Source organism: Calidris pugnax, unplaced genomic scaffold (assembly GCF_001431845.1).
Source record: "Calidris pugnax isolate Ruff unplaced genomic scaffold, ASM143184v1 scaffold28, whole genome shotgun sequence".
NCBI lineage: Eukaryota > Metazoa > Chordata > Aves > Charadriiformes > Scolopacidae > Calidris > Calidris pugnax.
In genome coordinates this window covers 440,608-468,216 of record NW_015090842.1, presented here as the reverse complement: position 1 = coordinate 468,216, position 27,609 = coordinate 440,608, and the positions used below count along the sequence as shown (strand labels likewise).

The following is a 27,609-nucleotide window of genomic DNA, read 5'->3' as shown; positions in this document are numbered from 1 at the left end:
CCTCCCGGCCCCGCCGCGGGGCAGCTCGGAGGGAGCGGGGGCCGTGGCACCCCCGGCTGCGGCGGAGGGAAGGCCCGGCCGCTCCTCCGGGATCCCCCGCCACGGCCCGGCCGGGGATGGGGACCGGGGGGCGGCGGGGAGTGAGGGTTTGGTTTTTCAGTGGGGAGTAAACGGAGGGGTTCAGGGCTGGTGGGTTTCCAAGGGAAGAGCTGAGTTCTCCTGGCGCTGGGTGAAAATAATGACTTTTACTTGTGCTTCCTTCCTCCCCAGCCCGGGGAGCTGTGCGCCCGTCGGGTGTGAGGTGCCGCACTGAGTAATGCCGTCCAACGTGCGGAGTGGGGAAACGCTGTTATCATCTGAGATTATTGCAGGGTACGTGTGGGAGGGACTGTGATCTGGTGGTTGGAGCCTGGGAATACAGCCCTGGTCCTCAGAGTTACACTCTGAGCTGTGACTCACCGTGTGTGTGTGGGGGGGGTGTGTGTGTGCGCGCTTTCAGCAAATCATTTATGGCCTCAGACAAAGCAGATTTTTCCATTAATTTAAATGAACTGTAGATTAAACAGGTCTTCAGCAGCAGAAGAATCACCCATGCTGTGATTCAGGATGGAGATCACCTGTACCCCACAGGTGTTAATAGTTAAATAACCACAGTGTGCCCTGAGTGTTGGGGGTGAGTTCCTGACAGCAGAGCAGTGTCCAGAGACACTTGCCCTCAGCAGGGTGTCACAGCGAGTGGTGCTCCCTGCTCCTGGCCCTGACTGGGGGCTGAGCCTTCAACAAGGACCCCCCCGCCGCCTCAACACACATGTCCTCACAGCCCCATGCTCCCCACAGCCCCCCCCCATGCTCCCCACAGCCCCCCCCTGCTCTCCACAGCCTGTGCTGGGTTCTGGCAGCCCCTTCCTGGCCCTCCCTCAGCATCTGCTCTGCCTCTCAGCCCAGACCCAGGCCCCAGAACCCGTCCCAGCCTTCTGCGAGCCCCCACATCCTTCCCAGATGAAGAAGGTCATGGCATGTTTGGGGGTGTTTGCCCTGATGCCAGGGCGAGCGGTCCGGCAGTGTTCCCGGCTCACCTGAGACCCCACACCTCTTCAGCTGTGGTTAGGCACGTTGCTCTCTAAGCTGCCTGAAAGGAGGGTGTAGGCAGGGGCTGTCAGTCCCTTCTCCCAAGGAACAGGTGATGGGACAAGGGGAATCAGCCTCAGGTTGCACCAGGGGAGGTTTAGGATGGATATGAGGAAAAATTCCTTCATGGAAAGGGTTGTGAAGCCTTGGCAGAGGCTGCCCAGGGCAGTGGTGGAGTCGCCATCCCTGGGGGGGATTCAAAAGCCGGGCAGACGTGGTGCTGAGGGACATGGGTCAGTGGTGGGTTTGGCAGTATTGGGTTGATGGTTGGACTCGATGATCTGAAAGGTCCCTTCCAACCTGGGCAATTCTGTGGTTCTGTACAAAGGCTGGGTGGTGGAAAGGGTGTTTGTGCCTGTCTGCTCCAGGTGTCCCAGGGCAGCTGGAGCTGGACAGGAGCTCTGGGGATCTCCTTGTCCATCAGGCTCACGTGAAGGTGTCTGGAGTCCACGCTGCTGCGGGAGAGGATGGCGGGCGGAGGCTGCAGCGTGTCGTGGATGCTGCAGGTAAGTGTGGCGGGACCGTGCGCATTCCCACTCATCTCCCTCCACCAAGACTGGTCACCCCAGCTTGGGCTCGGGCCTGAGCAGCCCCAGAACCAAGCTTTTCACACACAAAGATTGTCTTCCTCACTGCGGGGTGGCTTTTTGAGGGTTTCCCCCCACGCCTGGTCCCTTCCCAGGCAGCGGCACTGCCCGCCTCTGCCCATCCTGCCCCACCAGTGTGGCTTCCCGGTCCTTCCTCCTCCACCCTCCTCATCCCAGACATGGGGCCGGGGACGCGTGGGGGCCGGGACGTGGGGGTGGGCAGCACCGAGGCCGGGCGAGCAATCACATGCTGGGGAGGAGGGAGCAGCGTCTGTGGCACTCTGTACAGGGTTGAGAGATTGCTCATGACCACGGCACAGTCCTGCAGTGGCTGGGGGGGGTGGGTGGGGGAATGTCAGGATTTCGCAGTGATTTATGTTTTTTTCCCCTGCGACGGGCGGATTGCCCCTGGGGAGCTGCCCTCACCCACCTGCGCGGGGACTCGGAGGGGCAGGAAGGGTTTTGTGCTGCTCACACAAGGGTCCACGCTGAAGGGGGGCAGTGGAAGATGCTTTGCTTCAGGAGAAAGCAGGTGGTTCTTGGTGCTTTGCATTTACTGCTTTGAATTTACTGGTTGAATCGGATTTGACCCCATTCGGTGGTGAAAAGGACAAATGTCTCACTGAGTAGAGGGTGGAGGAACAGCCCCACTGCCCTCTCTCGGTATAATTGACTAGAAAATAGTGTTTTATACACAGACATCTCTGGTTCTGGGCATCTCTTTCTTGCCCCGTAATGAAACCTGTGCTTATATGGGTGGAATGGCAGACAGACAGACATACGCCTGGCACGGACATACCTGTGTCTCGGTGTGAGTTGCTGTGTCACATCGGAGGTAACTGCGTTTTGAAGCTGAGGCAACGCTCAGTAGTAATAAGCATATCACAGGAAACTCCAGAAGAATCAGAAAGTCTGTTTGGATCATTCCCATGATATATTATGAATAGTTATTTTTTGTTATGGTTTCTCATAACTGATTACTGATTCTCATTTCTAATTACTCAGAATCTCAGACTTAGGCTATGGACCCAAAGAGAGAAAGTTGGCCTTTATCCCAAAGAGTTTACAGCTTTGGTGGAAAATCTTCATGTGCCCATAGTTCATCGAGCACCCATATGTCCCGAGTAACCCTGTTGTGTGCAGGCAGCCTGAAGCAAAAATCAGCTGTTTGGAATACAGACTTTTTCCTGTCGTTGCCATGGCGAGGTTTCTCCCCGGGCTGTCCCGGGGGTGGGGGCAGCCTGGTTACACCTCTTGCTGCAGACACCCACGGCCTGGAGCAAGGAGCAGTGGGCACACCTAAGGACGGTGTGGATGTGCCTCTTTAATTGGAAGGGAATCCTCACAAAAGGGAATCCGATTCATTTACTCTAAATATTTAAGTGCAATCTTCTCGCTTTAACACCATCCCTTTTTTCCTGCAATATTGCATCTTGCCCCTGAAATTAATAGTTAACCACGGAGAAAGACAGGTCTGGCAGAATGGAAGTCAGGCACTCTATTATCCCATGAGTCACGTACGTGCAGGGAACCAAACAAGTGTCAGCCAATGGCTCCGAGCCCAAAATATGTCAAAGAGGAGATGCGTATCTTCATTTATATTAAGTAGATAGAAAGCTTGTTGCCGTTCCCATTAAAGAGGTTGGAGTTCTGCCACTGGCTGTGGTGGGAACGGGATCGGGCCCATGCGGTGGGAGCGGGTGCTGGTTGCCTGCCCTGGCTGTATTTTCTGTGCAGCAGGTAACTCACGTTTTAACACCCATTTCCAGTCGACAGGGAGACTCAAGAGCTCCCCTGGTTCTGGGCATCGCTCCCTCCTGTGCTGGTCTGATGGCTTCTCCCAGGACACGTGCCACCAGCGCGGGCAGCGACGGGGGGTCGGTGGCCAGAGGCTGCAGGGAGGGACCGGCACAGCGCCTTCTCCGAGCAGGGCTGTGTGACTTCTGATGGCTTACCTTTAAAGTAAAGAAATCATATTTAGGAATTAAGTAAAATAAATAATTAGGCATTCAAACTGCTTTCTCTGGCAAAACCCCGTTGGAGTCAGGGGAAGTCTTGGCTGAATAAATGCCTCAAAATGTGTCAGAACTTTCTTGAACACGAGGGAACTTTTGCACCTCGGTTTTCTCACTCTGGGTGTTCCCTCCACAGCTTCCAGTGTGTCCAGCTGCAGACCTGCCCCGAGAACCAGAGAGATCCGGGGCTGCTGGTACGTGTGGGATCCACCACGGGGTTTGTCCTGAAGTCCCACGGGAGAGGAGGCGATGGAGCAACCACCAGGGAGTACACCCCGACCAGCCCCGTGAGGTGAGGCACCAGACCCTGCTGGACACGGAGTGTCCGGTGTTCTGGCTTTGGGGACAAACTTGGAGTCCCCTCTGTCACATATATGCTTTATTTTCGTTATGTTGTCATTTATACATTGGGGTTTAATGTGCTTTGGGGGAACCAAGTTCAGTTTGGTGGCCCGGGAATGTATAGTCACTAACTTTTTGAAAGTTATTTTCACATTTTTATTGACGTGCCACTTCAGTCAAAGCCCTGGTGACAGAGGCCAGCTGAAACGAGTGTCTGTTGTTGATTCATAATTGTGCAAATTAGCATTTAGACTTCTCATAAAATAATATAAAAATTTGGAAGGCTGTGTGCCAGTGCTGCTTGCTTCATTCCAGGCAGCAACCCTCCTGTGTTTACTGGAACTCATGTTAAGTATCAAAAGAATGGGATTGCCAGGGTTTTCATACCAAAAATTTCTTGACCTATCTTATTATTGGTTACAGAATTGGCGTATTCCAATTGTTTCTGGAGGCGAGGGGCGTTGCTATTGGCTACAGTGAAACTGGGATTTGATTCCCTGGACTCCCGATTTAAGAATAGCAGTGTATTATTTGGCTTGCTAAGTGAGGAATGTATATAATAACTCTATTGGCAATGTTTATTTGAAAAAGTCAATATATGATTACCACATGAAAGCATCACGTTCTGATTTTAAGTGAACATGTAGGTAATGTAAATAAATAAAGCTCTAGGTATACTGTTTGATGTTTGCATTGGGAGCAATAACCTTTGCAAATATCACATCAAGAATCCTGAGCCAATAAAACCCATTTGAAGGCAGCCTTTGCTATGGGAAGGTCCAAGTGGGTATTTCACAGACCCGTAACAATATATAGCTCATTGTGTAATACGTGAAGAGTGTCATTCACATTTTTAATCTAGCTCAGGTAATTTATTTTGTAATTTGATTACCAAGTGGTGTAGGAAATCTGATGTTTTCACTATCAGTAATAGAACTGTAACTTTTATTAGCTAATTTGTGTATGGATGATTTCCTTAGCATTTTAAACAGCGGCAGATGTTTCTTGACGTGACTGCTGTTCGTCATGACTTTAGTGCAGTAGCTGGATGTGTTCCTCAGGCAGTGACCTGCATTATCCCTGCGAGAGCGCCCGGCTCAGAGAGACAGAGGGAGATTTTGCGTTTTCGTTTAATGGGGTGGAATTTGCTCCTCCCCTTGCAGTAGCCGACAGGAGAAGGTTTCGAGTAATGCAAGCGTTTTGGGGCTCAGCTGAGCACTACAGATCTTGGTATTTGTGTTTTGTGCTCAGAACTGAGCAGAGGATTTTAAAGGCTGATGTCTGTCTGTGCGAGGTGCCTGCTCCGTGCCCAGTAAGGGTTACAGGGGTCTTCTCGGTGGTTTTACTGGGTGTTACTGGTTGGTTTGGAGGGAGCTTCCTGGAAGGACACTGAGTTGTGTCCAGCTTTTCTTCCTTGGGCACGCTGCTGCCAGGGAGAAGGTTTGGGTATGGATGCAGCCGCTCTTCCCTTCACAAACCAGGCATTTGGTGGTGCCACCACGGGCAGGAGCACAAACCGGGCCCTTGGAGACGAGGAGGGACGGATGTGGAAGAAAATGTGATGCTGAGGGAAACTTAGAGCAGAGAGAAGGAAAAAGGCTGGGACTAGGATGTAGAAGTGAGGATTTTTAGAGTTTGATTCTGCCAGTGGCCAGATTTGCGCTGAGTTTACCTGGATGGGGAGCAAATGTTCAAGGAGAAGAACCCGGGAAAAGGGAGAGAGGGGTCCGGGAGAGAATGCGCTGCCCCACGTCTGCTCCTGGAGGGGTCTGGCACCCGAAATGGGCTCCAGCCGAAGCTGGGGCACGTGTGTGTGCTGGGGGGTGGCAGGCAGGCTGTAGGCGTGCTGAGGCGTCTTCGTTTTTTTAGCTTTCATGCTATATAACATAATCTGTTTATTTAGCAAAGCGTGTTTTTGCCCCAGTCAGAGTCATTTCCCATGAAAAGCAAAGTGCTCGTGCTGGAGGAGTGCTGGGTTTTGTGAAATATGAGAACAAGGAGAAAAGTTTCAGAAAATTTTGAAGCATAGGGAAATCCTTCCCTGCATTTCTTCCATGTGAAGGGACAGCAGGGGAGAGGAACAATTCGGGTTTGGGGTAGGTGTGCATCCCGGGCACCCTTTTATCATGTCCCCCTGCTGCAGGAGGAAGCACACGGTGACACTGTCCCGCAGCTCTCTGCCTGTCACACAACAGGGAAATAAGCTTTCAGGGAAGAGTTGTCAGTCAGAATGTGCATGTCGTTGTGGGGCTTAAAATGCCTCCTGATATTGCCATTTCACAGGGCAAAACTTACCCCATAAGCAGCTGTGGATCCCAGAGACAGCATTTGCATGGCTGTGTGTGTATGGTGCCGCTAATTAGTGTACGTTGTTGCTGTAGTTCAGATGAAAATTATTCTTAGATGTTGAAAAAAATGTGACATTGTTGCACAAGCAAATTAAGCTGTTGTTTATGTGTATGACACGTTTCTTTTTTGGACACAAAATACAAGTTTTCAGGAAAATCTTGCATTCTGATTAAAATGCAGGTCAGAGAATCAAAAGGTTTTCAAGCCAAATTATATTTTCTGGTAATCAAAATGTATAGGCTGCTCTAGATTTCCTTTTAAAATGAGTTTTATGTGTTTCATACGTGACTGCGTTAGTAGAGTCTATAATCTGTTGGCAGTTATGATTTCTGGACCTTTGCAATTTCAGTAATTTTATGTGCTAATAAATGGCTCATAGGCAGCTCCCTCTTGCCAGCCAAGACAATAATGCTGACTGGAGAATCAGGAGACTTTAAAAGAAAAGGGAAACAAAACAAAAAAAAAAGAAGGAAAAGAAAAGGAAGAAAGAGAGTGATAAATGAGGGGATTTTTTCCAATTTTGTGCCTTGCACTCCTTTAGCTTAGTGCACTTGAGCGAGGTTTTCGAACTTCTACTGTGCTCATGCTCTTTAATGACAAAGCGCTAATTGTCAGGAGGTGGGTGAGACGCGGTTTGCGCGGAGCCCTGTGTTGGGAGCGTGAGCTGGGGATGCTGCTGAGCATCCTGGGGCGCAGGGGGAGCAGACGTGCCTGCCTGGCTGCTGTACCCCCCGCCATGGGTCCCCGGGAGGAGCAGCATCACGGGGTTCCTGTGCGGGGGGACACGATGCTCCCGCCTGGGGACGGTCACCCCGCGCTGTCCCCGCAGCCCCGGTGTGGGGGGGCTCTGGGGTGACGGGTGGGAGCAGGGGTGTGTGTGTGCCAGGCTCCCTCGGCAGCAGGGAGGAGGGAAACAAGCCCAGACTACCTTAACTGCGAAAGAGTGACTCAGCTCTTTCTGCAAAGTTTGGAGTTTCAGCAGAATATTTTTTCCGCTATGCTGACAGCTTTTCCACCCACGTATCGCATTCGTGGCTTCGTGCCACAGAGGTATTTTGGGATTACAAAGCCTAGTGTAAATTTTTAAAGTTACGTATGCAAAAAGGTGCCTTCTGGATCCTAAAGTGCATGGACTGTGTGTAGAGTGTAGGGAGTAGGAGACGTCTTTGAAAAAACCAGGGCTTGGGGAAGATACATCCCCATCTATTGTTTACCTCTTTTTATTTATCCCACCAGAACCTGACCTACAATGTTTTCAGACAGCCTGTATCCACAGAAACAGAATCACTATGAAATTCCCCCAAAGTTTTGGCATTGTTTTTATCATAGGGCTGAGTTAGTCATGCACATACCTGGTATATACTGTTCTTTTCTTGATCCTGTTACTGTAAGGCATTCCCAGCAGATCCCGCAGGGAAAACGGAGGGAGATATGCAGGGAATTAACCCTAATAAAACAAAAAGGTTTCTTAATCTGTCAAGTGTATTGCAATATTGGGTGAGTTACTATACTCAACCAAAGACAAAGTTGGACGGAGTGTGCCTGTAATATTCTTCCAGCACATTGAGCCATTACATGCGAATCTATCCCCTCTGCTCAGAGCAAGCCCTTTGTCAGTCCCTTGTGCAAGACGGTGACCCGCTCTCACCCTGTGACTGCTGCGTGAATCAGGAGGGGCTGAGGAGGAGGAGGAGGAGGACAGTTAGGCACTGGGGATTCTGCTTGGTCATTTATGTCTTCAGGCAGCCCAGCTGCGGAATCCAAAGGTTTGCTCTGTTGTCACAATTATTTTTTTCATGCCACAAATGCTGATACAGCAGCAAAAGCCTCTATCAAGGGCCTCACCACATCATGGGACTGGAGAAGAAAAAGAGCAGAAGTCCAGGGGAGTGATGTTAGTGACCAGTAACCACCACCATGGCAGATGGCTCTTGTAGAGCAGGCAGGGCTATGGCTTCTTTTGACTCCGTGTCAGCTGAAGGAGCAGTAATTCCTTTGTGATGTCCACAGCGCTCCTCAGCTTTCTCTGGGGTTTGGATTTTGGGGTTTGGCATTGTGTTTTGTTTTGGCCGTTTATGAGGTTACTTCCAAAGAGAAGATATAATACAAAATGACAGCATATATTAAGCATAAAAGCCTTGCTGTCCTCTGGGAGCTGTCGGAGAAGAAAAGGCAGAGCCACTGAAATGCAACCCCATCAACTGTCAGAAGCGCCCACCGGCAGGTCAGCAGATCCCTGTGGTCACTGATGGACAGACCGAAGGCAACCAAAGGACGAGTGACTTCTGTCCCTGGCTGGCAGGAGGACGCCAGCCAGGGAAACAAGCTTAGCCTTTGTTTTGCCCTCAGGCTGCAAATGGACCAGGAGATCGGTCCTCCCAACACCTCACACCGAATCCTGATCTTATTTTTCTGTTGTCACAGTGGGGCAGCTTGGTTCCTCTATTGTCTGGTCCAGCAGTGTTAAAAGAGAGGGGGAAAGTCCTGTGCCAGAGCCCCGGCGTGGCACAGTTCATCACTCTGGCTGAGTTTGGAGATTTGGGAGGCTGGAATTCAAAGTGAAACTTGGTGGATGTGAGTGCCATGGGAACCAGGGCGAGAAGGAGGTTTGCATGGATCCCCTTAGGGTTGGAGCTGCCGAGTTTCATATGGTGCTAAAAAAAAAAATTAAAAAAAAATAGTGTCTCTGGAAAAAAAGAAATCCGTCTGTGTCTTGAGGCAACTGTGGGCACCTTCAGCCAGCACCTGATTCACTAGCGAACAGTTACCTACGAGGCATTTCAGCTGGCAGACACTTGTCCTGGGCGCCGTAGGCCGTGAGGGCTGTTTTCAGTTTAATCTATTTTTAATGTGGCGCCTTATTCCAAACTGCTGAGTTCTCACATTCCCAAGCTGTCATGGTAATAGGATTGTGCAGTCTTACTGGCTAAGGTTTTCCACCCCAAGTGCCAGAAGTTAGGCTCCTAAATCCATATTCAGGTTCCTTAATGGGGCTGTGGATCCCGCAGGAGGCGGTGGGACCTGGAGGGGGTCTGCACTGTGGACATCGCGCCAAGCCATGGGGTGCACCAGCAAAGCCTGGCTGCAGGCACCCCGACTCCCAGGTGTGGATTGAGCCCAGCCTACGAGCAGGTGTCCCCAGGGGTCAGGCAGGACGGGGTGCAGGGTCCTGTGTTCAGCCCCATCCCAGATGGAACCTCACGGAGTGACCATGTGAACTGTGACCCAACGCAATGCACGGGGTGTCATTGAAAGGGCAGGCTTAAAAGCGGCCGTTCCCCTTCCTGGTGTGGCTACCTTTTTATGCAGGTGGCTACCAGTGTGACAGGAAGGAGGGAGGCGGGCTCCTGTCGGGGATTCAGGGCCGGCGGGACGGCAGAGCCATCGGGTGCCCGTCCCTGTCGCTGCCTTCCTGTTGGTGCCACTTCTCCACCCGTGATCTAGCGCTGCGTATTTTTACCCCCTACCTTCTTCTGCTATTTCTATTTGTAGCACCCTGCTAGACTTGTACCCAAGCCAATCCAAAATTCTTCTGAAACTCCCCGTGCTAGCAGCAACATGAAAGCAGAACTGCCACGGCGATGGTAGAGCTCGAAGTTAAGAGGTGTCAGTCCCTTCAGCCTCTGCCTTGCTCTGGGGATGGCAACCCATCTGCGGGTGAAACAGCTCCCAAACACGGGGTTGTGTTGCCTTTTCTCGTGACAGACCTAACAGTACTCTCCCTGGAATTACCAGCCAGCATTTGAAACTGATGTGTTTTTGTTGCTGTGTTTTATATGGAAGGTTTGTTTTCTTGTTGTTGTTATTGAAGATAACAGGTAGGGCCATGAAAGCCCAGCGCGCTCGCACTCAGCTGAGGCAGAACTTAGTACACTGTGAAGTGTTTTACTGCAGTGTGGAAGTGTCAAGGCATTTTTTTCTCTTATTTTCTACGAAGCGGGGAAAAGCCATTTTCAAAGTGTCCTGTCCCACCAGAAGACAAAGCCGTAGAAGAGCCAAACTGAATTCCCATAGAACGTGTCCCTGGCTAGACCTGTAACGCTGCAGTGAGCCACGTCCTCTGGAGTGCAGGAGCAGTGACAGACCCTTGTGCCATCCTGCCCCCCGGGCCGTAGGAGAGGTGCTCCATGGGGTGTGCGAGGCTCGGAGCAGGGCAGGGGTCTCCAAAGAGGGGCTGCTACCATCTCCATCCTCCAGAGCTGGACCCTGGAGCCAACAGCAGTGCTGCTGAGCCAGAGCCGGTGCCGGGGAGCAGCCGGGCTGCTGGGACGGGCTGGGGAGAGCCAGCCTGGATGAGCTGGTGTTCCCAGGGACCGAGCAGAAATGCCACACGATGGACAGCCCTTCTTTCCCCCTCATCCTCCCTGCTGCATCCAGACCTAACCTGGGCGTTTGGGACATCTCTTCTCCTAACAGAGTGTGTGTTCGATGTCTAGAGAGCAGACTGGAAATAGGGGTGTTTCTGAAATCTCCTTCTGCTCCCACGTCCCTGACGCCCGTCACAGCATGGAAACCTCACTCAGGACTTTGTGCGTGAGTCGTGTCAGGACTCTGATGGCATGCTTCTCCCCAGGGACAGTGTCAGCAGCACCCTGAAGTAGGACAGTCGTGCTCCTTCCTTCTGGCTGCTGACTGTCTTCCAAGTCGCTGTCTTTTATTTTAGAGCACTGACTGAGGAAGTGGGAGACCTGGGTTCAAAGCGTTCCTCAATCTGAGAGCGCTCGTCTCTCACTTCCCGTGAGCCTGTCCAACAGCCGGCCCCTCTGCTGTCACGGGGGAGCGTTTTGGGGTGAAGCTGTGCCTTCCCCCAACGGGGCGTTTGTGCCCCCCGGCCCGCTGTCGGCAGGCAGCTGCTGGTTTAGAGTGACATGGTCAGAGCTTCGTGGTGTGAGGAACCTCGGGCTGCATTTGGTGTTCTCAGAGCTAGTTTGCAAGACTCTGTGGCTTAGGGAGGATAGTGTACGGTGCATCTCCTTGGAGATGCTCCTCTGGCAGGCACAGAAGCAGAAAACTTGAATGTGAACCAAGGAGAAACCACAGAGTGCAGGTGGCTGAGAGACAACGACCTCAGTGACTCTGGATCTCAGTGAAGGTCTAGTTTTGTGCACTTAAGTCTCTTGGTGGTGGTAACTCTCTAAAACCCACCTCTGCATTTGCCTCCTTTGTGTGGACAGATCCTGGTAGATCAGCCAGATCTTTACTGCCTCTTTGATAAACATTTCCAAGGTTTATTAAATGTGCTCTGTGACGTTCTTTTGTGGAGACAGTAATTTGACAGTCATCACGTGAGAAACTAAGAGTTTGCCATCTGGCCTGGCAAGACTTTTTTTCTCTCCTTACTATTAATTAAACTGAGGTTATTGCAAAATTTTATTACGATGGTTATGATTTGTGCTGTGATAAGGCCGGGGCTGATGCGAGGCGTGCAAGCCCTTCCACGCTGGTGACGTTAGAGGGAGGTGCACCTGAGCAGCACCTCCTCGGACGCCGTGTCGGCTCTGGTAGCCAAGGGCCAGTTCCTGCTGTCCCGATCCAGGCACCTTACCCTGGAGCAGGTCCATCTGGTTCTTGGGGGTGGTTTCACAAGCAGGAAGATGTAGCTGGGGGGGAGGAAGGGGGCAGCTGCTTGGCCACGGCAGTGTCCTGTAACATGCCCTGGCAGGAGATCTTACTGACCACAGCTTTGCCCTGCTTGGTGAGGCTGTGACCATCCGTGGGAAAGCAGATCGGCAGCAACAGATTGTTAGAGCACAGTAAGAAAAGAAGGGAGGGAAAGGCAGTAGGGCCAAAGCTGAAATCGTCTGCAAAAACCAGGTGCTGAAGATGCTGGGGTGAGGAAGAAGGAAACGAAGGTTTTTCTGGTGGTGGGACAGAAGGTGGCTGTGGCCTGTCGGGGATGGATGTGTGTGGCGTTTGGCTGTCTAACCTCTGTTTCCAATCCACGCTGACACCCAGCTCAGGGACCTCGGGCGTCAGAGGCTCTCGCTTGTTCTTCAGTGGTCTCCAAACTGTCACTTTGCAAATGTGCTGATACTGGCAGGTTTGAAGAAGATGGCTGGGAATGAGGTCTGTGAGAAGCTGTCCCCTGGCGCTGACTCTTGACGTCTTTCCCCTCTTTGTCAGAGACTTGAATGCTTCACTGCTCAGAGTTAACTCAACAGCTTGACAAGAGATTCAATAATATTTGTTTTTACCCAAATCCCTCGAAGTCTGAGGGACTGGAGACAGCATCAGTTTGAGATGGAGAGCCAAGAAAAGTAAATCATCCTTGGGTCAGGGTGAACTCTCATTTGAAGAGGCCACAGACGGCAGAGATGTTCATGAATCAGCAGTTCCACAGACCTCTGCCCATTCAGAGAGTCCTGTGTATAAACAGAGATGAAAACAGCACAGAGCCACAGAGCTTTCCAGATCCTTCCTCTTCCCTTTGCGCTGCTGAGGGCAACCTCTGCGGAGGAGGAGGAGAAGGGTGAGGTGCCAGGCCCTGAGCTGGTCCCAGGGCTGGTCATCCTCACCCTCTGCTGCAGCTGTGAGGGGCAGAGCCCAGGGCGAGACACGGCTCCCCGTGTCCCTCTTCACCTGGCAGCACCCGGGGCAGCAAAGGGGGCAGCCACCCACAGGCCTGGGGTCTGAGATAAAGGTAAGGAGGAAGGGTTTAGGCGAGGAATGAGCTGTTGCAGGGCTCCAGAGCAGCTCCTGGGTGGAGTGGAGAGAGTCTGTCCCACCGGGCAGTGCTCCCCAGAGCTGATGGATGAGGAGGTGAGGCAGAGGGATGCAGCAAGCCCTAGTGACACCATCCTGCTCTTTGGGTCTGTGCACCCATGAGTCTGGGACCCCAGCGACCTGTCAGGGTGCTGATTTCTTCGCCGTGGTCCTGTTCCCTGCTGGTGGGATGGTCTGTCCTTCCCTGCTGTGTGACAGAGCCAGGACCACAGCGGAGGATGCCGTGTCTGAGAGCACAGAGCTCACGGCTGGTGGGGCAGAGGTGGGAGAAATCTGCACAAATCCAGAGTGGCCGTGCCTGTGGCAAGCAGAGGTTACACACAGCTGAAGTTCTCCCCTGCAAAGGTGTCATCTCAGGCTCTCAGCAGACTCAAACAGCCTTCCCTTCATCCTCCCCGTGCCATTTATATATATATATCTATTGGTGGTTGTTTTTTTTTCTATCATCACAGTCACAAAAGCTTCAGAAAGCTCTGGATAATTCCATGGCTGTGAGCGACTGCAGGCCCAGGGTGTGTGCCTGGGCAGAGCGTGCCTTACCCCGCAGAGACCCCCCGACTCCTGCCGAGCTGCTGTGGGGGGATTCTTCCTGCCTCTCTTTGATGTTTGCCAAATGCCATGCTCGGAGAGTGCAAGTCCAGGGGGCCGTGCCGAGGACCCCCGCCTGGTTTCGCTTGGGTATTCCAGGATCTGCCGGCCAGGGGGGCTCCTGGAGAGCCACAGCGTGGCTTCCATCCCTGCCCCAGCGCGAGCCTGGGGCGGAGGAGGAGATGTCAGTGGTGAGAGCGGCCAAGCCAGAGACTGCGCGGGGTTGTTTGCCAGACTTTTATAGAGTGTCTATCTGGGATGAAACACAGAGCCCGGATCTTCAAAGGGCTGTGTGGGCTGGCGGCTATGGGACTCCTAGTAAAGTTACTGGGCATCACACCACTGAAAACTTGTGTGACACCCACGTGTTTCTGCCGAGGAATAGCTGGGGCTGGGGCTGCCCGGACAAGGGGACATGGAGGCAAATGAACTCGGCCATGCCCCCAAAAGAGGGCTAAAATTTCAGCCACTTGTCTTGTTTTGTAAGGAGCAGTTACAGTGGGTATCACAGGAGATGTAAAGCAACGTGTGAGACATTGGGATTTATTGTCAGCAGATGAGATGCTTCAAATTAATTGCTGCATTGGAGAACATCTAACCTAACTCCGTAAAGAACTTGAGGGAGCTAAGTGGAGTAAATTGGATGAATATGACCAAAGTTAGAGCATCTGGCTGCCACCCACCTTTCCAGAGAAGAGAAGAGGTTCCCAGACAGTCTTCAGGAGATGCAGAGCATTGGGAGAGGGCACAGGGTGAGGGGTGGCCCCCCAGGCAAAGCCCAGTGATTGTATCAGAGAGAGCCAAGGGGGGGTCACCCTGGTCACAGCACTTTCTGTGGCTCTGCCAAGACACTGATGGGTCCAGACTCGGTATAGACAGACTCCCCTTTTCTTACTGTCCTGACATCTCTCAGGCTTTAATGTGAACTAACTACTATTATCCTAATTTTACAGATGGGGACAGACAGGTTACGTGACATGCTCGAGATCACATGAGCCGTCTGTGTCAGAGGAGAAACTGCAGCTGGCTCTCTCCGTTGTGAGGCTGTTCCTCCTGACTGCAAACACCACATCCAGCCTGACCTCACCTGTGTCCTTTCTGTCCCTCCAAATGGTAAGTTTTTTGAACAAATCAAAGAAACAAAAATGTCACTCCTTGGGTTTAGACATCCAGTCCTCTGTATGCTGTGGCATGATACACCTTGCACCTGCAATTAATGCAAGTAATTACTGCTTACTGCAAAGGCATCACTGGTTAAGACTCTAGATGAAACTTTCACCTTGTTTACCGAGTGCCCGGTGTTGCGCGATTCAGAATGGATTTGGGTGATACCTGCAGGATAAATTGACTTACAGCCCACATGAGTGCTGCCAGCTCCTTGGCGCTATTGTCATTATTTCGCCACCACTGGAGTTTTAATACCAATATAGAGAAGTCAGGGAAATAATTGGGTAGGAAAAGTAGTCATCAGCTATTGCAGAGGGTTTCCTTGAGGTTGTCGGGTTGCCTCCTCCACTCAGAAAGGTTTAATATAAGGCTGACAAAGGAGTGGGTATCCATAGTTTGCTGGAACACGTGCATGTTCTTGGTCTTCAGCTTCATTGAAGAGCAACAGGAGTAGGATCTCCAGGGTGCCCCAGGAACCACTGGTGATGGCTCCCGGGGCACAGGACCCCTGGGGCACATCCCACAGCCCCCTTCTGAGCAGCACAGTGACTGAGAGACCAGCTTTCAGTGCAACAGCCCGTCCTTTTGACTCCGTCTCGCAGCCCCCCGCTGCCCTGTGCTGCTCCAGCTGTGCCCTGTGCTGCTCCAGCTGTGCCCTGGGCTGCTGCTGTCACCCAGCAGCGCTGCCAGTGGCACCGGGCTCCCGGCCCTTCAGGACACCAAAGGGACAGCCATTAATTGAAACTCATCAGGCAAACAGCCACTTCTGCTTGCTGTGGCTCTGTTCTCGGCTCTGAAGCCAGGCTGACAATTTTCGCTGGTTTCTCAGACCTCCTATTGAGTTTTGTTAATTAATATTTGTGAAGTACTTAAATGTTTTCAGGTTTATGGTGATCCAGAGTATTGTTATTACCATTGGTATTATTAATATTAATAATACTGCTAATAACCTTAGTGAGCCCGGCAAAATTCAATTTGACTAAAATCCGTGCCGCAGATGAAAAAACCCTAAGTCTGGTGATGTGAGGGGGTACGTGACTCAGTTACCAGTAACTGCTGTTTACAAGGGGCAGGAAGAGTATATTTGCTCAAATGAAAAAAGGTCAAGGCAGAGGCCCATTTGCTGTTTGTTAATAAGTAATCTAAAGTACAACACAGCTTTACTGTAACAAATCAGCCTGGCTTAGCTTTTCTTCCATCACCATTATTTCCAATCCAGTTTTGGACTGAAATGGCAATTCAAAAATAATCCACCTTCTCATAGACTGTTTTTAACATCTCCAAATCTCTGGAGAGGATTTGTAACTGAGGAACAACAGCAGCAACAAAAAAACCCTTTCCATATTTTTGCCAGTGTTTGTCTCAGGACACTGCAGGCAACCAAGGTTGAAATATCAGATAGGGCATTATTTATCTCCTGGGAAATTCTCCTTTAGGCTCAGACCTGTGCATCTTCCCTACGGACCGGTGCCAGCCCAGAGTGGGGTGAGGCTGCCCCGCTTACAGCCGCCCCACTGAGCTCCTGATGTCACCTGCAGAGCCACCGGTGTCACCTCGGAGCCTGGGTCCCAGTCAGCAGTTAAAGTTCAAACACGGGTGCTGGAGAACATCCTCCTTCCAGGTGACCGAGCACATGTGCACTTGATGCACTGCGACCCCTGCCCTCTCATTGGCTTTTGCAGAAATTAAAAAAAAAAAAAAAAAAAAAAAAAAAAAAAAAAAAAAAAAAAAAAAAAAAGAGAAAAGGCCATTTTCCAAGCAGCACTTGTCTTTAGCCACCGAGCAGTGCTCTGGAAAAGGGCTGGAGTCTGTGGCTCACCTACTGGCCGCGGGTAGGACTCACTAGGATTGGTTTTGCCATTAATGAGCCACTTGAAGTGCTTATCAAGAAGGCAGTATCTGTGCCAGCTGCCAGCGAACCACAGCTCCCGCTGGTAACCCCCGGTGGCTGTGTCCTCCAGCCGCACTGTCCCGAGGCACCGGCCCCGTCCCGCCGTGGGGAGGGTGGTGGGGATGGGGAGCCGGGCAGAGCCCAGCCTGGCAGTGCCAGCGTGCCCCCGCAGCGCCCGACCATCACCCCCCCTGCTTTGCATTATGCAGAGCTGTTTCTGTAAGAAGGGTGGCAGGGGCACACACACACACACACACGAGGTCACCTTTGGGAATGCAAGCTGTGCAGGTTGCAAACTGCAGTCCCTGGCGTCCTGAAATGCAATTTTGAAAGGCAATGGCCCTTCAACACACCGATAACCCCTGCTCGGGCAGTCCCACCTGCCTTGTAACCCGGCGGGGGGAAGAGGATGGTGAGGAAGAGTGTTTCCTGCAGAGCAGGTCACGTTTGGCTGTGAGCTCGGAGCATCTTTCCAGTGCCAGAGCCATAACACAGAGTCTTCTTGAGCTCTGTAGTCCCGGAGGGCAGCAGGGTCTGCCTCCAGCCAAGGCAGGGAGGGGAGGAATGGTTTCTGCAGAGCTGCCCCACTGGCACCAAGCAGGAAGCATGAGGCTGATATGAGGGATGCAGAGAATACAGGGAAGAACAGGAGGGAGCTGTTGTAGGGTCTTTGCAGTGGGATGGAAAGCGGATTCATGCAGCTGAGATCTCACATGCAGCAGACAGCAGCACTGCAGGCTCCCAGCTGCCAGGAAAGGGGTATTTTGGATGCCCCAGAGCCCTCGTGTTTGCCTTACTGTTGTGTGTTATTGACACAAGAGAGGAGGAGGAGGAGGAGGAGGGGAGGGGAGGAGAGGACACCCGGTGTCCTGGGGGAGCAGGCGCTGCCCTGTGTGTCTGTGCCTGTGTGGGGGCTGGAGCTGGGAGGCTGGCCAGCAGGACCGCTCACAGAGGTCCTTCAGCTGACCTGGGGGCTGCATCCCAGAGCCAGGGTGGGCAGCAGGGGGTGCGGGGGAATCGATGCTCCCTTCGATGAATCTGGCTGAGCTGGGGATGTGAGCAAACAGCTGGAGGCTTAAGCAGGGTCAGGAGGATGGTAGCACAAAGTCCTGGGTGCCGTGCCTCTGGACTGCCCTCAGGGAGGGCACACGTCGGGCAGGGAGAGCAGTGAGTTACGGGCTGGCAGCCTTCGCGGGGCGGCGATGCCACATGAAAACACACGTGTGTGTTACTCACGAGGTGCACGTTCACTGCCCGTGCCGGCAGCAGCGTGTGCCCGGGGTGGGGGAGTGCTCTGCTCCTTCCCTGGGCATCGTGTGATTTCCCCTCGTTGTGCTCTGTGATGGGCAGCAGCTGGTGTTTCCCAGTTGCCCAGCGCCTTGCAGGAGTCTTCAGCAGCACCCATAGCTCCAGTCCTCCTCCAAAGACCAGTGAGGATTTACTTCTTCCCCTTACAGCAGTGGAAGAGCTGGGGTACCAGGGTGTCAGGCGACTGTCCTGAAGCAGTGGGATTAGCTAGAAATGGTTAAGTGTTCCCTGAACCCAGGCCTGAGCATAAGGCATCACCACCTTGCCACCCCTCAGTGGCATCATGACAGTCAGCTTTGGAACTGTAGAGTCTTTTGCGCACACGTGTGTTTAATGAAAAGGAAGCCCAGTGCTGCAAACACCACCGTAGAGACACATACTCTGTTCTAACCGGTAGCCAGGATGCCTGGGAAAATATGCAGGTGGTTTCAGAAAATCATAAGTAGCCTATTATCACGGAGGAGAGGGGGGAAAAAAATCCCCTGGGAGTTTTTTCCCGTGACCATCTGTTAATTTTCCGCCGAAGCCATTATTGATTTGCACAGGGTGGCAAATCTGGTGCTGGGAATCAGAGCTCTGCACTGCCCGGGCTGAACCAAGCAGGATTCACTGAGGGGAACCGACGTGGTGATGTGCTTCCTCAGCTGGGGCCTGGAGCTTCACGGGCCTGGCCATCATCAGCCTCAAAGGGCTGCTGTTTCCCATAAACACTGCGCTTTGCTGCGCCTCGCCCTGGAGCAGAGGTGACCCCCCCTTGGTTACCTACCCGCCGCTCTCTGTATAGGTCATGTAGTTCTCATAAAGAGAGGCCAAGGGCAGAATTACCAATTTCTACCATCACAAATATAATTCGTGTAGTAAAAATGGAAACCAACCAGAACAAGCTGCACACTGTCGTGAATTTGGTCCCGATGGAAGCTTGTCCAGCTGGATGATTCCTCAAAGAAATGTCATCATCTGTGCATTTGTATGGTAAAGTAATACTGCTCATGAAAAAAAGTGCATTTGTATGGTAAAGTAATACTGCTCACGAAAAAATGTCCCTATGAACAGTGCAAACAGATACAGAAAGTGTTTTGCTAGTTAATAATCTAAATACAATTTTTTGCTTTTTGACAAGAAACGAAGCTGTTTCCAGTCTCCCCCGCATGGTTGTGCATTTGTATGGTAAAGTAATACTGCTCATGAAAAAAATGCAAACAGATACAGAAAGTGTTTTGCTAGTTAATAATCTAAATACAATTTTTTGCTTTTTGACAAGAAACGAAGCTGTTTCCAGTCTCCCCCGCATGGTGCTGGATGCGACAAAGGTGCTGGGGGTGTTTGGGAGGAGCTGCTGGGGCAGGGGCAGCCCTTGGTCTCTGCAGAGACAGCAGCAGGACGGATTTTCCGGGTGCCTTTCTCCCTCAGCACGTGCCAATTCACCAAACTCCTGCTGTTCCGCACCAGGGCCTGGGTGCCCAGGCTGAGTAACTCTGTGGTGCGGCCCTTTGCAGCTGCAATTACTAATTTTTTAAGTTCTACCCAGGAGTACTTTGATGTCTCAGTATTAAGCTCTTGTGTTTTTTGATTTCCAGTGCCCAGCTTCTGACTCAGAGCCAGCAATCCCTGCAGTGTGCCCGAGGCAAGCCTGGCACCGCCACATGAGGACCAAAACACTCCGTGCGGTGGCCAGAGAGAATAACAGGGAAATATTTAAGTCTTAAATGCTGCTGCTGCCGTGACCCAGCCCAGCAGCTCCTCTGAAGGTGAGTACAAGGAGCCTTTCTCTCTCTGTAAAGATGTCTGATCTGAACCGTGCTCACCAGCAGCCAGGGAGTGACAAGCAGGGTGACAGTTCTCCCCAGGCTGTTTGGTCCCATCTGTCACCTCCAGCAGAGCACCCAGGCCATGAGGCCGGGAGCTGGACACTCCAGGCCTGCTCCCGGCTGAGGATCTGCTGCTCCACAGAAGATGCTGTTGAATCACCAGGCCGGAAAGCAAGGGCACGTGCGTGGCTGCCTTACCTCCTGGTTCTAGCATTCCCATGGGAGTCTGAGATTCTGGACTCTGCTCCCAGGACTGTTTATGCATTTTACATGAAACAGTCACCAGGTAACATATAATCCCCGATCAAAGCCCTCGGGGGATTTAGGCAAAGCAACGCCCAGTTTCTGGATCCTGATCAGACTCAGGTGTGAATTGGGCTGAGCTGCTTGGCCCTGTCAGGGCTGGGGCAGCTCTGGGCATGCACGAAGGTGGAACTCCAGATAGCTGAAAGTATTAAAAAGAGTCGGAGACTGAAGGGGCCAGGTAGTGGGAAGGACCTGGGAGCTGCCGTGGGACGTTGCTGCCAGCAGTTCCATCTCAAGTGCAGATGGAGGGTAAACCATCAGGTGCTCCATAACAGAGTCCTCTTACAGAGAAACAATTGTTCTCACAGATTCCTGGAGTGGAAACTTATTTACATAACCATTTCATGTGCTTTTTGAAAGAAGAAGTCCCATCCTGGCCTCCGCAGTTGCACGGGTTTGTTTCCAGCAGGCTGCCTGTGCGGAGCTGCACAATGGTGGCCGCCGCATGAATAGCTTGTTATTCTTACCGAGCGTGACAACTGCTGTAGCGAAATCAAGAGCAACCTGCTCTAATGTAAACTGATTTCAGATTGCCCCCGGCAGTCCCAGCTACCTCATATAACCTCTTTTTTTTTCTTTTTTCCCCAGTCTTTTTTTCTTTTTTTTCCTTTTTTTTTCCCTTTCCCCACCGGAGAGACACCCCATGGTTTTTCATCAGGTGTTCTGTCCCCCTGGCTGTTGCACTGGTGTCCACAACCTGCAGCTGAGCTGCTCTGGGTTATCCGTGGTGCATTCCAAGGGGCTCCTGGGCCAAGCACCGCAGCCGTGTTTGCTGGGGATGTGGCTGTTGCATCTTTGGTACCCCCGGCGTGCCTGGGGAGAGCCGTGGGGCCGGGGAGGTGCAGAGGAAGAGGGCTGTTGAGAGGGACCCTCTGTGGCACCAAACGCCCGCGATGCCCGTTGGGCAGCAGTTGTGTGTTGGTGGGGAGCGGGGAGTGGGCTGGGGCAGGCAGAGCTGTGGGAGCAGCAGCCCAGTTTGCCAACCGTGGCTGCCAGATTGGTGTGTGTGATGGGTGTGATATAAATTACTATCTATAAATAAATACCACAACAGCATTTTAATGAGGTGTTTTCTAGTAGCACTTGTCCAGGCTGGTAGTGTTATGTTAAGGCTAGAGAAGTATCTCCAAGCAAGCTTCTTGGCTAAACCTTCATAAACACCGTCTCACCCAAGATCTAACTATGATTTGTTTGGATAAGAGGTTTTGCTTGTTTGTTTCTGAACATACTTTCAAATATGTTTGGGTTTTTACTTTTATTTATTTATTTTTCCTTCTTGGCCCTGGTTTTGTGTTGGTGTCCCAGAACCCAACTGATGCAGAGACAGGGGACAAATCTGATGCCTTTCCTGGGCATTCCTTGCTGTTCTGACAACAAGAACCTTGCAGAGGGCCTGGGGTCATCTGGGGCTTTGGGGCTGGGGGTGTTTGGGGCTGTGACCTGCATCTCTCCAGAGACTGGCAGGTAAGACTATCCCAGGGGGACACAGTCTCATGGACCCGTGCCCCACGTTTGCAGTGTTGCAAATGTGCTGAGACTCAGCAACCAGCTTTGATTTATTTTTGTTTCATGGCAGCTAAGGTATTTTCTCTGAACTTCTGGCAGCCTGTGCCACTGGACAAGTGGCTGCCCATAAACTGTGCACAGCAGAGCGTGTTGGATGGGACCTGGCCACACGGGCCACAGCAACACGTGTGTGCACTGCCCACAGCCACACTCTTCATCTCTTCTGGTATATGGAGTCCCCACGGCATCGTGTCACCTCCTGGGAGGTTGTCCCCTGTGCACCTGCGGACACAGGTGGCTTCCTACCTCTGTGCTGGGGTAGATGGGGGCTGGAGATGGGCTGTGGGTTTCTGTCTGAACCAAACAAGTCACGGAGGGAGGCAAATCCTGGGGAGGGGTTGGGTTTGGAGTGCTGGAATGACGGAATGGACAGGGTGGGGGAAGCTCCCATAGATGACAACCGCATTGGTCAGGTACACTTTGTCTGTAGTAGATCCATGCTGGCCATCTCTAGCTACCTTCTTGTGTCGGGACACGGCTTCTGTCGGGACTTGCTCTATAATATTCCCAGGAAAAATGTACTGATACCTTATGTAAGACATCTTCATCTTTGCTAATGCTTTGGTCGATCTCTTTCAGAAGAAGCCTGTTGATTGCATGTGTTAAGTTTGTGAGACCTTCACCTGTGCTGTTGGTTGAGGGCATTTTTGGTAGGGAGTGGCTGAGCAGGTCCAGCTCAAAAGCAACCTAACCAGGACTCCTCCGTTGGGAATCCCTTTCTTCCAGCCTCACCACCAAGGACAATTTTCTGGCCGTTGTTGCCCGTGGCCTTTCTGTCACCTCAGGGCAGGAGCTCTAAGGGGAGGGAATGGGGAAAGGGGAGGAATGAGCCTACCAGGGTGATGGACAGTGGAGTATGGTCGTGTCAGATCCTGGCACCTGGCAAGAGGTCAATTGGTTTGAGTAAAAGGAAAGAATGAGGAGGAAGAAAGGCAGAAAGGGTAAGGTGATCTGCAGGGAGCGCTGGTGACAGGCACGGCTGTTTCTAGAGAGCGTGAGGAGCTCAGTCAACAGGAAGGGCCAGGCACTTGCCAAAATACACATTTGCACAATGGCCCGTAGCAGTTGGAATTCACAGAAGACGGTTGGGTTTCACTGGGTATAACTTTGGTTCACTGGGGTCTGAAGTACGATCCTGAGGTGCTACTGCAGAAAGCAAGAAGCCAAATGGTTGGAAAGCCACCAGGTCTGCACAAGTGCTGCATTGCCAGGCTGGTGCCCCCTTGGGTGGCCCGAGGGTCTCTCCTGCCATGGGGACCACGGCATCAGTGATGCCCCTAAACCACTCCCTTCCTGTGGCAGACAGGCACAGTGCCGGAGGTAACGATGCAGCAGGGACACTTGGGCATGTCTTGCTAAGTAGAAGAAACATACATAATCCTGTCATCTCCTGTTGTACCCGTACTAATGCATTTCTGTGGTGGCCTTACCTTTGTAGTCCCCTCAGCAGCACATGAGGGGACACTGAACAGTGATGCACAGAGGAGCAAACGGGACGTTCACGTGGTGCCAACGCTGCCATGGTCCATGTGCGTCTCGTGGAGGAGACCGAGTTCAGGTTCCTCTGCTCAGCCGGCGGGGGGTCCCGGGGTGTGTGAGCCCCCGCAGTCCCTGCTGCCTTCACCAAACCCGCCTCGCTGGGTCACCCCCGCGGGGACACATCACCCTTCCAGGTGTGTGCTGATTGCAGAGATGCTATCACAGGTGTGGTGCCCCATCAGCTGGTGAGAAAGCAGCGCTCACTCACCCACCCGCCCACCGCTGGCACATGCTCTGAGGGTCTCTCCCGGCTTCAGGAGGGAGAGGGGCTGATTCAGCTCCGCCCAGCGCTAATTAGGTGCTGCTGCCTGATGGAGGTTCCCCTGGGGGCTTTGGGAGGGTAAGCCTAGGACTCACTGTGGAGATCAGTTGCAAAGTAAAAACATGGTTTCTTGAGGTCTGTTTTATATTCAGCCTATTAATAGTTAACGCACCATATCATTTACTTGTGATTTTTTTTTTAATGATCATTAAAATGCCCCTAATTGCTGTTACTCTGCCATGCTGCTATTTCTCAGCAGCTCTTTGCACGCAGCCTTCCCATCAAACTGGAAAGCAGTTCTGGAAGCAAAAATTTTATGACATTTTTGGTCTTTAAAATTTAAAGAAGTACTCTTTAGAACTTCTTTACTAAAAATTAAAGAAATTTAAAGAGTACTCTTTTAAATTCTTCTGTTCTGGATCCTCCTGTGCTCCTCCACAGCTCCTTCTGCAAGGGCTTTGCCCTCCTGAAAGCTTATCAATTTATCCCCTCAGCTTTAGGACAAAACTATTCCCTTGTTGGTGCAGTCCATGTTGAACCGGGCTGGTGTGGCAGGTCCCCGCTCCTGCTTTGTTTGAGTTTATTTATTTTTATATCAGGAAGGTAATAAAATTCACAGAAGAGGTTTATTCAGACTCTAACTGTACAGTTTACACCACAAGCAAAATAAAACATCCAGCATACTTCTGTTTATTTATGGAATCAGCGCTGAGCCATCCCCCCCAGCAGCAGGTGACGTTTCCTCCCTTCACCTTGAGGACCCTCTTCTGCCCCGTGTCCTTACCCACCCCGTGGGCTCTCACTGATGGATCGGGTGTAGTAACACAGCCTGGATCCTGTTAACACAGGAGCTGGTCTCCATTTAGCAAGGTGTGGTTTCATGTACGTTCACCAGTGAGTCGGGATCAGTGTGGATGTAGGTCCTGGGGCCGGCTGACTGCAGGTAGCAAAGAAAGAGGTGTGGGAGGTAACAGCTCTGAAGAGAAAGTGCATTCACATCTTCACAATTTCTAGCCGGTGGACAAGAATTCTCCTGACTCGATACAAGGGGTCTGGATGAGGGAATAAATTGTCTTTTCATGCCTAGATCAATGGAGGGAGGGGAGAAGAGGGCAATGCAGGAAGGGAATCATGGAATTGTCAAAGTTGGAAGGGACCGCTAGAGCTCATCTAGTCCAACAGTTTTGTTAATATACCAGCTTCTCCACCACCACAGAAAGCAGTGAGGTCCTGGAGTTCATTCCCAAACTGGGAACGCTCAGACCAGGAGGCGGTCGGTGTGCCTGCAGGTCTGGTTTCTCCTCCCTGGGGTGGAGGTGGGCATCGGGCCGAGGGCTGCAACAGCCACATCCTGCCTCAGCCCAGATTTGCCAATATTCATTCATTGCTTTCTGCTCTTTAGCAATCAAACAGAAACTTCTCAGCTGGTACCTTCTGGGTGACAAGGTTAGAGAAATAACCTTTCGGTCACTATTGCAGTGTTGTGAAAATGTTCTTGGGTGATATAATGTGATTTAGAACAGGCGCATGGCACAAGCAGGGCACGTTACTGCAGAGCTGCCTGCACTCTCCAGTGGGGCTCAGAGAGTATGTTACCAAAAATGTGGATTAATTCTCTGAGTGACACTGTTCTCGCTGTGAGGGCAATGTTCTAGATGGAGCTGCTCAGATTTACATGGACATATTTGCTTGTTACAGAAACCTTCCCACCTGCAACCGCTTAAAGCCCATCAGTGGCCAAAGCTGCCCCAGCTGCGGCGGGAGGGGGTGGGAAATGCCATCCTACCACACAGAGGGCAGGCTGCATCACCATGTCGTGGCTGGAGGCAGTTGGCCTCTAGTTACTTCTGGGAAATATATTTAGATTTCAAGATTTGTATTGTCCTATTAAATGACTCTAAAAATGTAGGTAATGATAGGAACAGACAAAGGTATCTCTTCCCAGTGAAGCCATGTTGAATCATTTTATATTACCACCGAAGGAACAATCCAAGTTTTGACAACAATACTTGGCAGTATTTCTATTAAATGGCATTAACCAATAATTTCTAAAACTGCCTGTTAATTACAGCACTCAGCCCTTGCAGGCAGCTCTACTTTACATAGTGCAACCCAGTCTCCAGCCATCAGCTGAGGACTGTAGCCTTCTGTCGCAGCCAAACAAGACCATGCATTACCAAATTCCTGCCCAGTGTTAAGTCTGTCATCATTGGGGTTTTGATGGTGTTTTTTTGTTTGGTTGGGTTTTTTTGTTTGTTTTTAATCCTGGCACTGCCAGGTAACAGTCAAAAGAGCCGGTTTATGCACTGCCACCTCCGGGCAGCTCATCCGTCCAGTGCCCGTGGGCAGCTCGGTCCAGGGAGCGCCCGGCTCCAAAACACCTCCTGGAACACAGGGAGAGTGAATCTCCTGCAGGGAACTGGAACACCAGCAGGAAAAATGTGACATTTGTTTTGTGCTTATTGCTCTTGAGTATCTGTAATTGTCCTTGCTGTTGTCAGCGCTGCTGTTGCAGCCCTACCTGCGGCTGCCCAGACAGCACCATCTTCAGCACCCAAACTCCTCAAAAACACTTCCAGCGACTTACAGCAGTGGAGAGAAGGGATAAAACCAAATGGATACAATTAGCTTAGGCACAACTTAGTCATCCTCTTCTTGGTATAATTATAAAATGGACAAAGGTAGCGCCAACTAACCTCAAATGCCCTTCTAGCCATAATTAATTATATTGCATAATAATGGTGTCAGTTTAAACATTGTTTAAAACCGATGCTTTGCTCAAAATTACTGTTCAGCCACACTTGTGTCTTGCCCAACAGACTCACACACAGCGTGTCCCGACTCTTCGTTGTGTCGCCCGCGCATCGGAGAAGCCCTTGCCCAGAGAGGAGCCAGTGGTGGGGTCAGTGGTGCCTTATCCAGGGGTAAATAGGAGCGGGCAGATCCATCTCCCCGTGGTGCAGCGGGAGAAGGTCGATGCCTCAGAGCCCAGGGGGGCGGTGGGTTTGGAGGGAGCGTCCTTCGCCTTGACTGCACCAGGCAGAGGAGTTGCATAATTGATACAGCTGAACCACATCAGTCCTTTATTTATAGAACATAATGAAATGGTTTTCAACATCCTGGATCATGCTGCATGGGTGATTGCCATGTGTGCACCCAAGGAGAATAAATAAAAATACTGCATTCACCTTCCCCGGCTGCACCCAGGACGTTATTTTGAGGGCAGGGTGTTCTGCACGGGCGCTGCTCGGGGGCTGCAGCTCCATGAGCTGGCGGTTCGCCCTCCCCACGCAGGACGCAGTCACAGCCTGGTGGGGATCGGGGTGTGCAGGCACCCAAACCCTCCCCGGCCACAGTCCCGAGGGTGGTCCTGGTTCAGGCTCCACAGCCTGCCTTTGTCACCCGTCTGGTTACCTGGAAACCATACCATGCCAGTGCAAACATAAAAATAAAGAAAGAAATAAAAATGCTGTGGCGCTGGATGGCTCTCCCAGTGATGGCCGTGGAGGTGCGTCAGGAAGGTGCCCTGATGAAGACAAAGGCCGTGGTCAACGGGGCTTGTGAGGGACCCTCGGTGAGTGTCTGACCCTGAGACTGACCGTCATCCCCGGCAGACTCCACAGTACCAGTGTTGGGTGGCCCTGAGATGGGGTGACTGTAAAAGTTACACAAAATAAAGCACTGCTATTATTCTATTTTTTTTCTTGCTATTATTGGAAAAACATGGATGATTTATAAGTGTTTCTCTTGCTGGATTGTTTGTCCAGCTTTATATGATGTTCTGCTCTTCCTATTGCATCATTTGAACTTGGCCTTTATTTATGATGCTACATTGTTTTATGTATACACTTTATAATTAGAACTACTAATTTCAAGCTTGCTTACTGCCTGTAGTTGGCTTTTCCAGAGCATTACTTGCAGAAAGATCACAGTTACTCAGTTCTTTTCAATTGCTCAGTGAGTATTTTCATAAATTGAAAAGAAACCAGGACTTGGTTTTTAACTAAGATCTACACGGTGCCCATCTGGT

The 27,609-nt window shown here is 51.5% G+C and overlaps 1 protein-coding gene and 1 long non-coding RNA gene across 3 annotated transcripts in view; one reads left to right on the top strand and one right to left on the bottom strand.

Moving 5' to 3' along the window:
* The first annotated feature begins 190 nt into the window (after window positions 1-190).
* On the top strand, window positions 191-26,520 carry LOC106888100. Its single transcript, XM_014942128.1, has 6 exons — window positions 191-372; window positions 1,497-1,634; window positions 3,867-4,022; window positions 14,686-14,845; window positions 19,676-19,846; window positions 26,399-26,520. The coding sequence occupies exons 1-5, from the start codon at window positions 317-319 to the stop codon at window positions 19,802-19,804; spliced, it is 639 nt and encodes a 212-aa protein (XP_014797614.1). The 5' UTR covers window positions 191-316; the 3' UTR covers window positions 19,805-19,846; window positions 26,399-26,520.
* A 587-nt stretch (window positions 26,521-27,107) lies between these two features.
* LOC106888101 overlaps window positions 27,108-27,609 on the bottom strand; it is a 141,253-nt gene continuing 140,751 nt past the window's right edge. For both annotated transcript variants that reach the window (XR_001412037.1, XR_001412038.1), the window contains exon 5: window positions 27,108-27,234. This is a non-coding gene — a long non-coding RNA (uncharacterized LOC106888101). The remainder of the gene's footprint in view (window positions 27,235-27,609) is intronic.

Excerpts from the sequence above, each read along its gene's own strand:
- LOC106888100 (XM_014942128.1), top strand. The coding sequence starts at position 317 with ATGCCGTCCAACGTGCGGAGTGGGGAAACGCTGTTATCATCTGAGATT. Across the intron at positions 373-1,496 it reads TCATCTGAGATTATTGCAGG|GTGTCCCAGGGCAGCTGGAG; the intron begins GTACGTGTGGGA and ends TGTCTGCTCCAG. Across the intron at positions 1,635-3,866 it reads GCGTGTCGTGGATGCTGCAG|CTTCCAGTGTGTCCAGCTGC; the intron begins GTAAGTGTGGCG and ends TTCCCTCCACAG.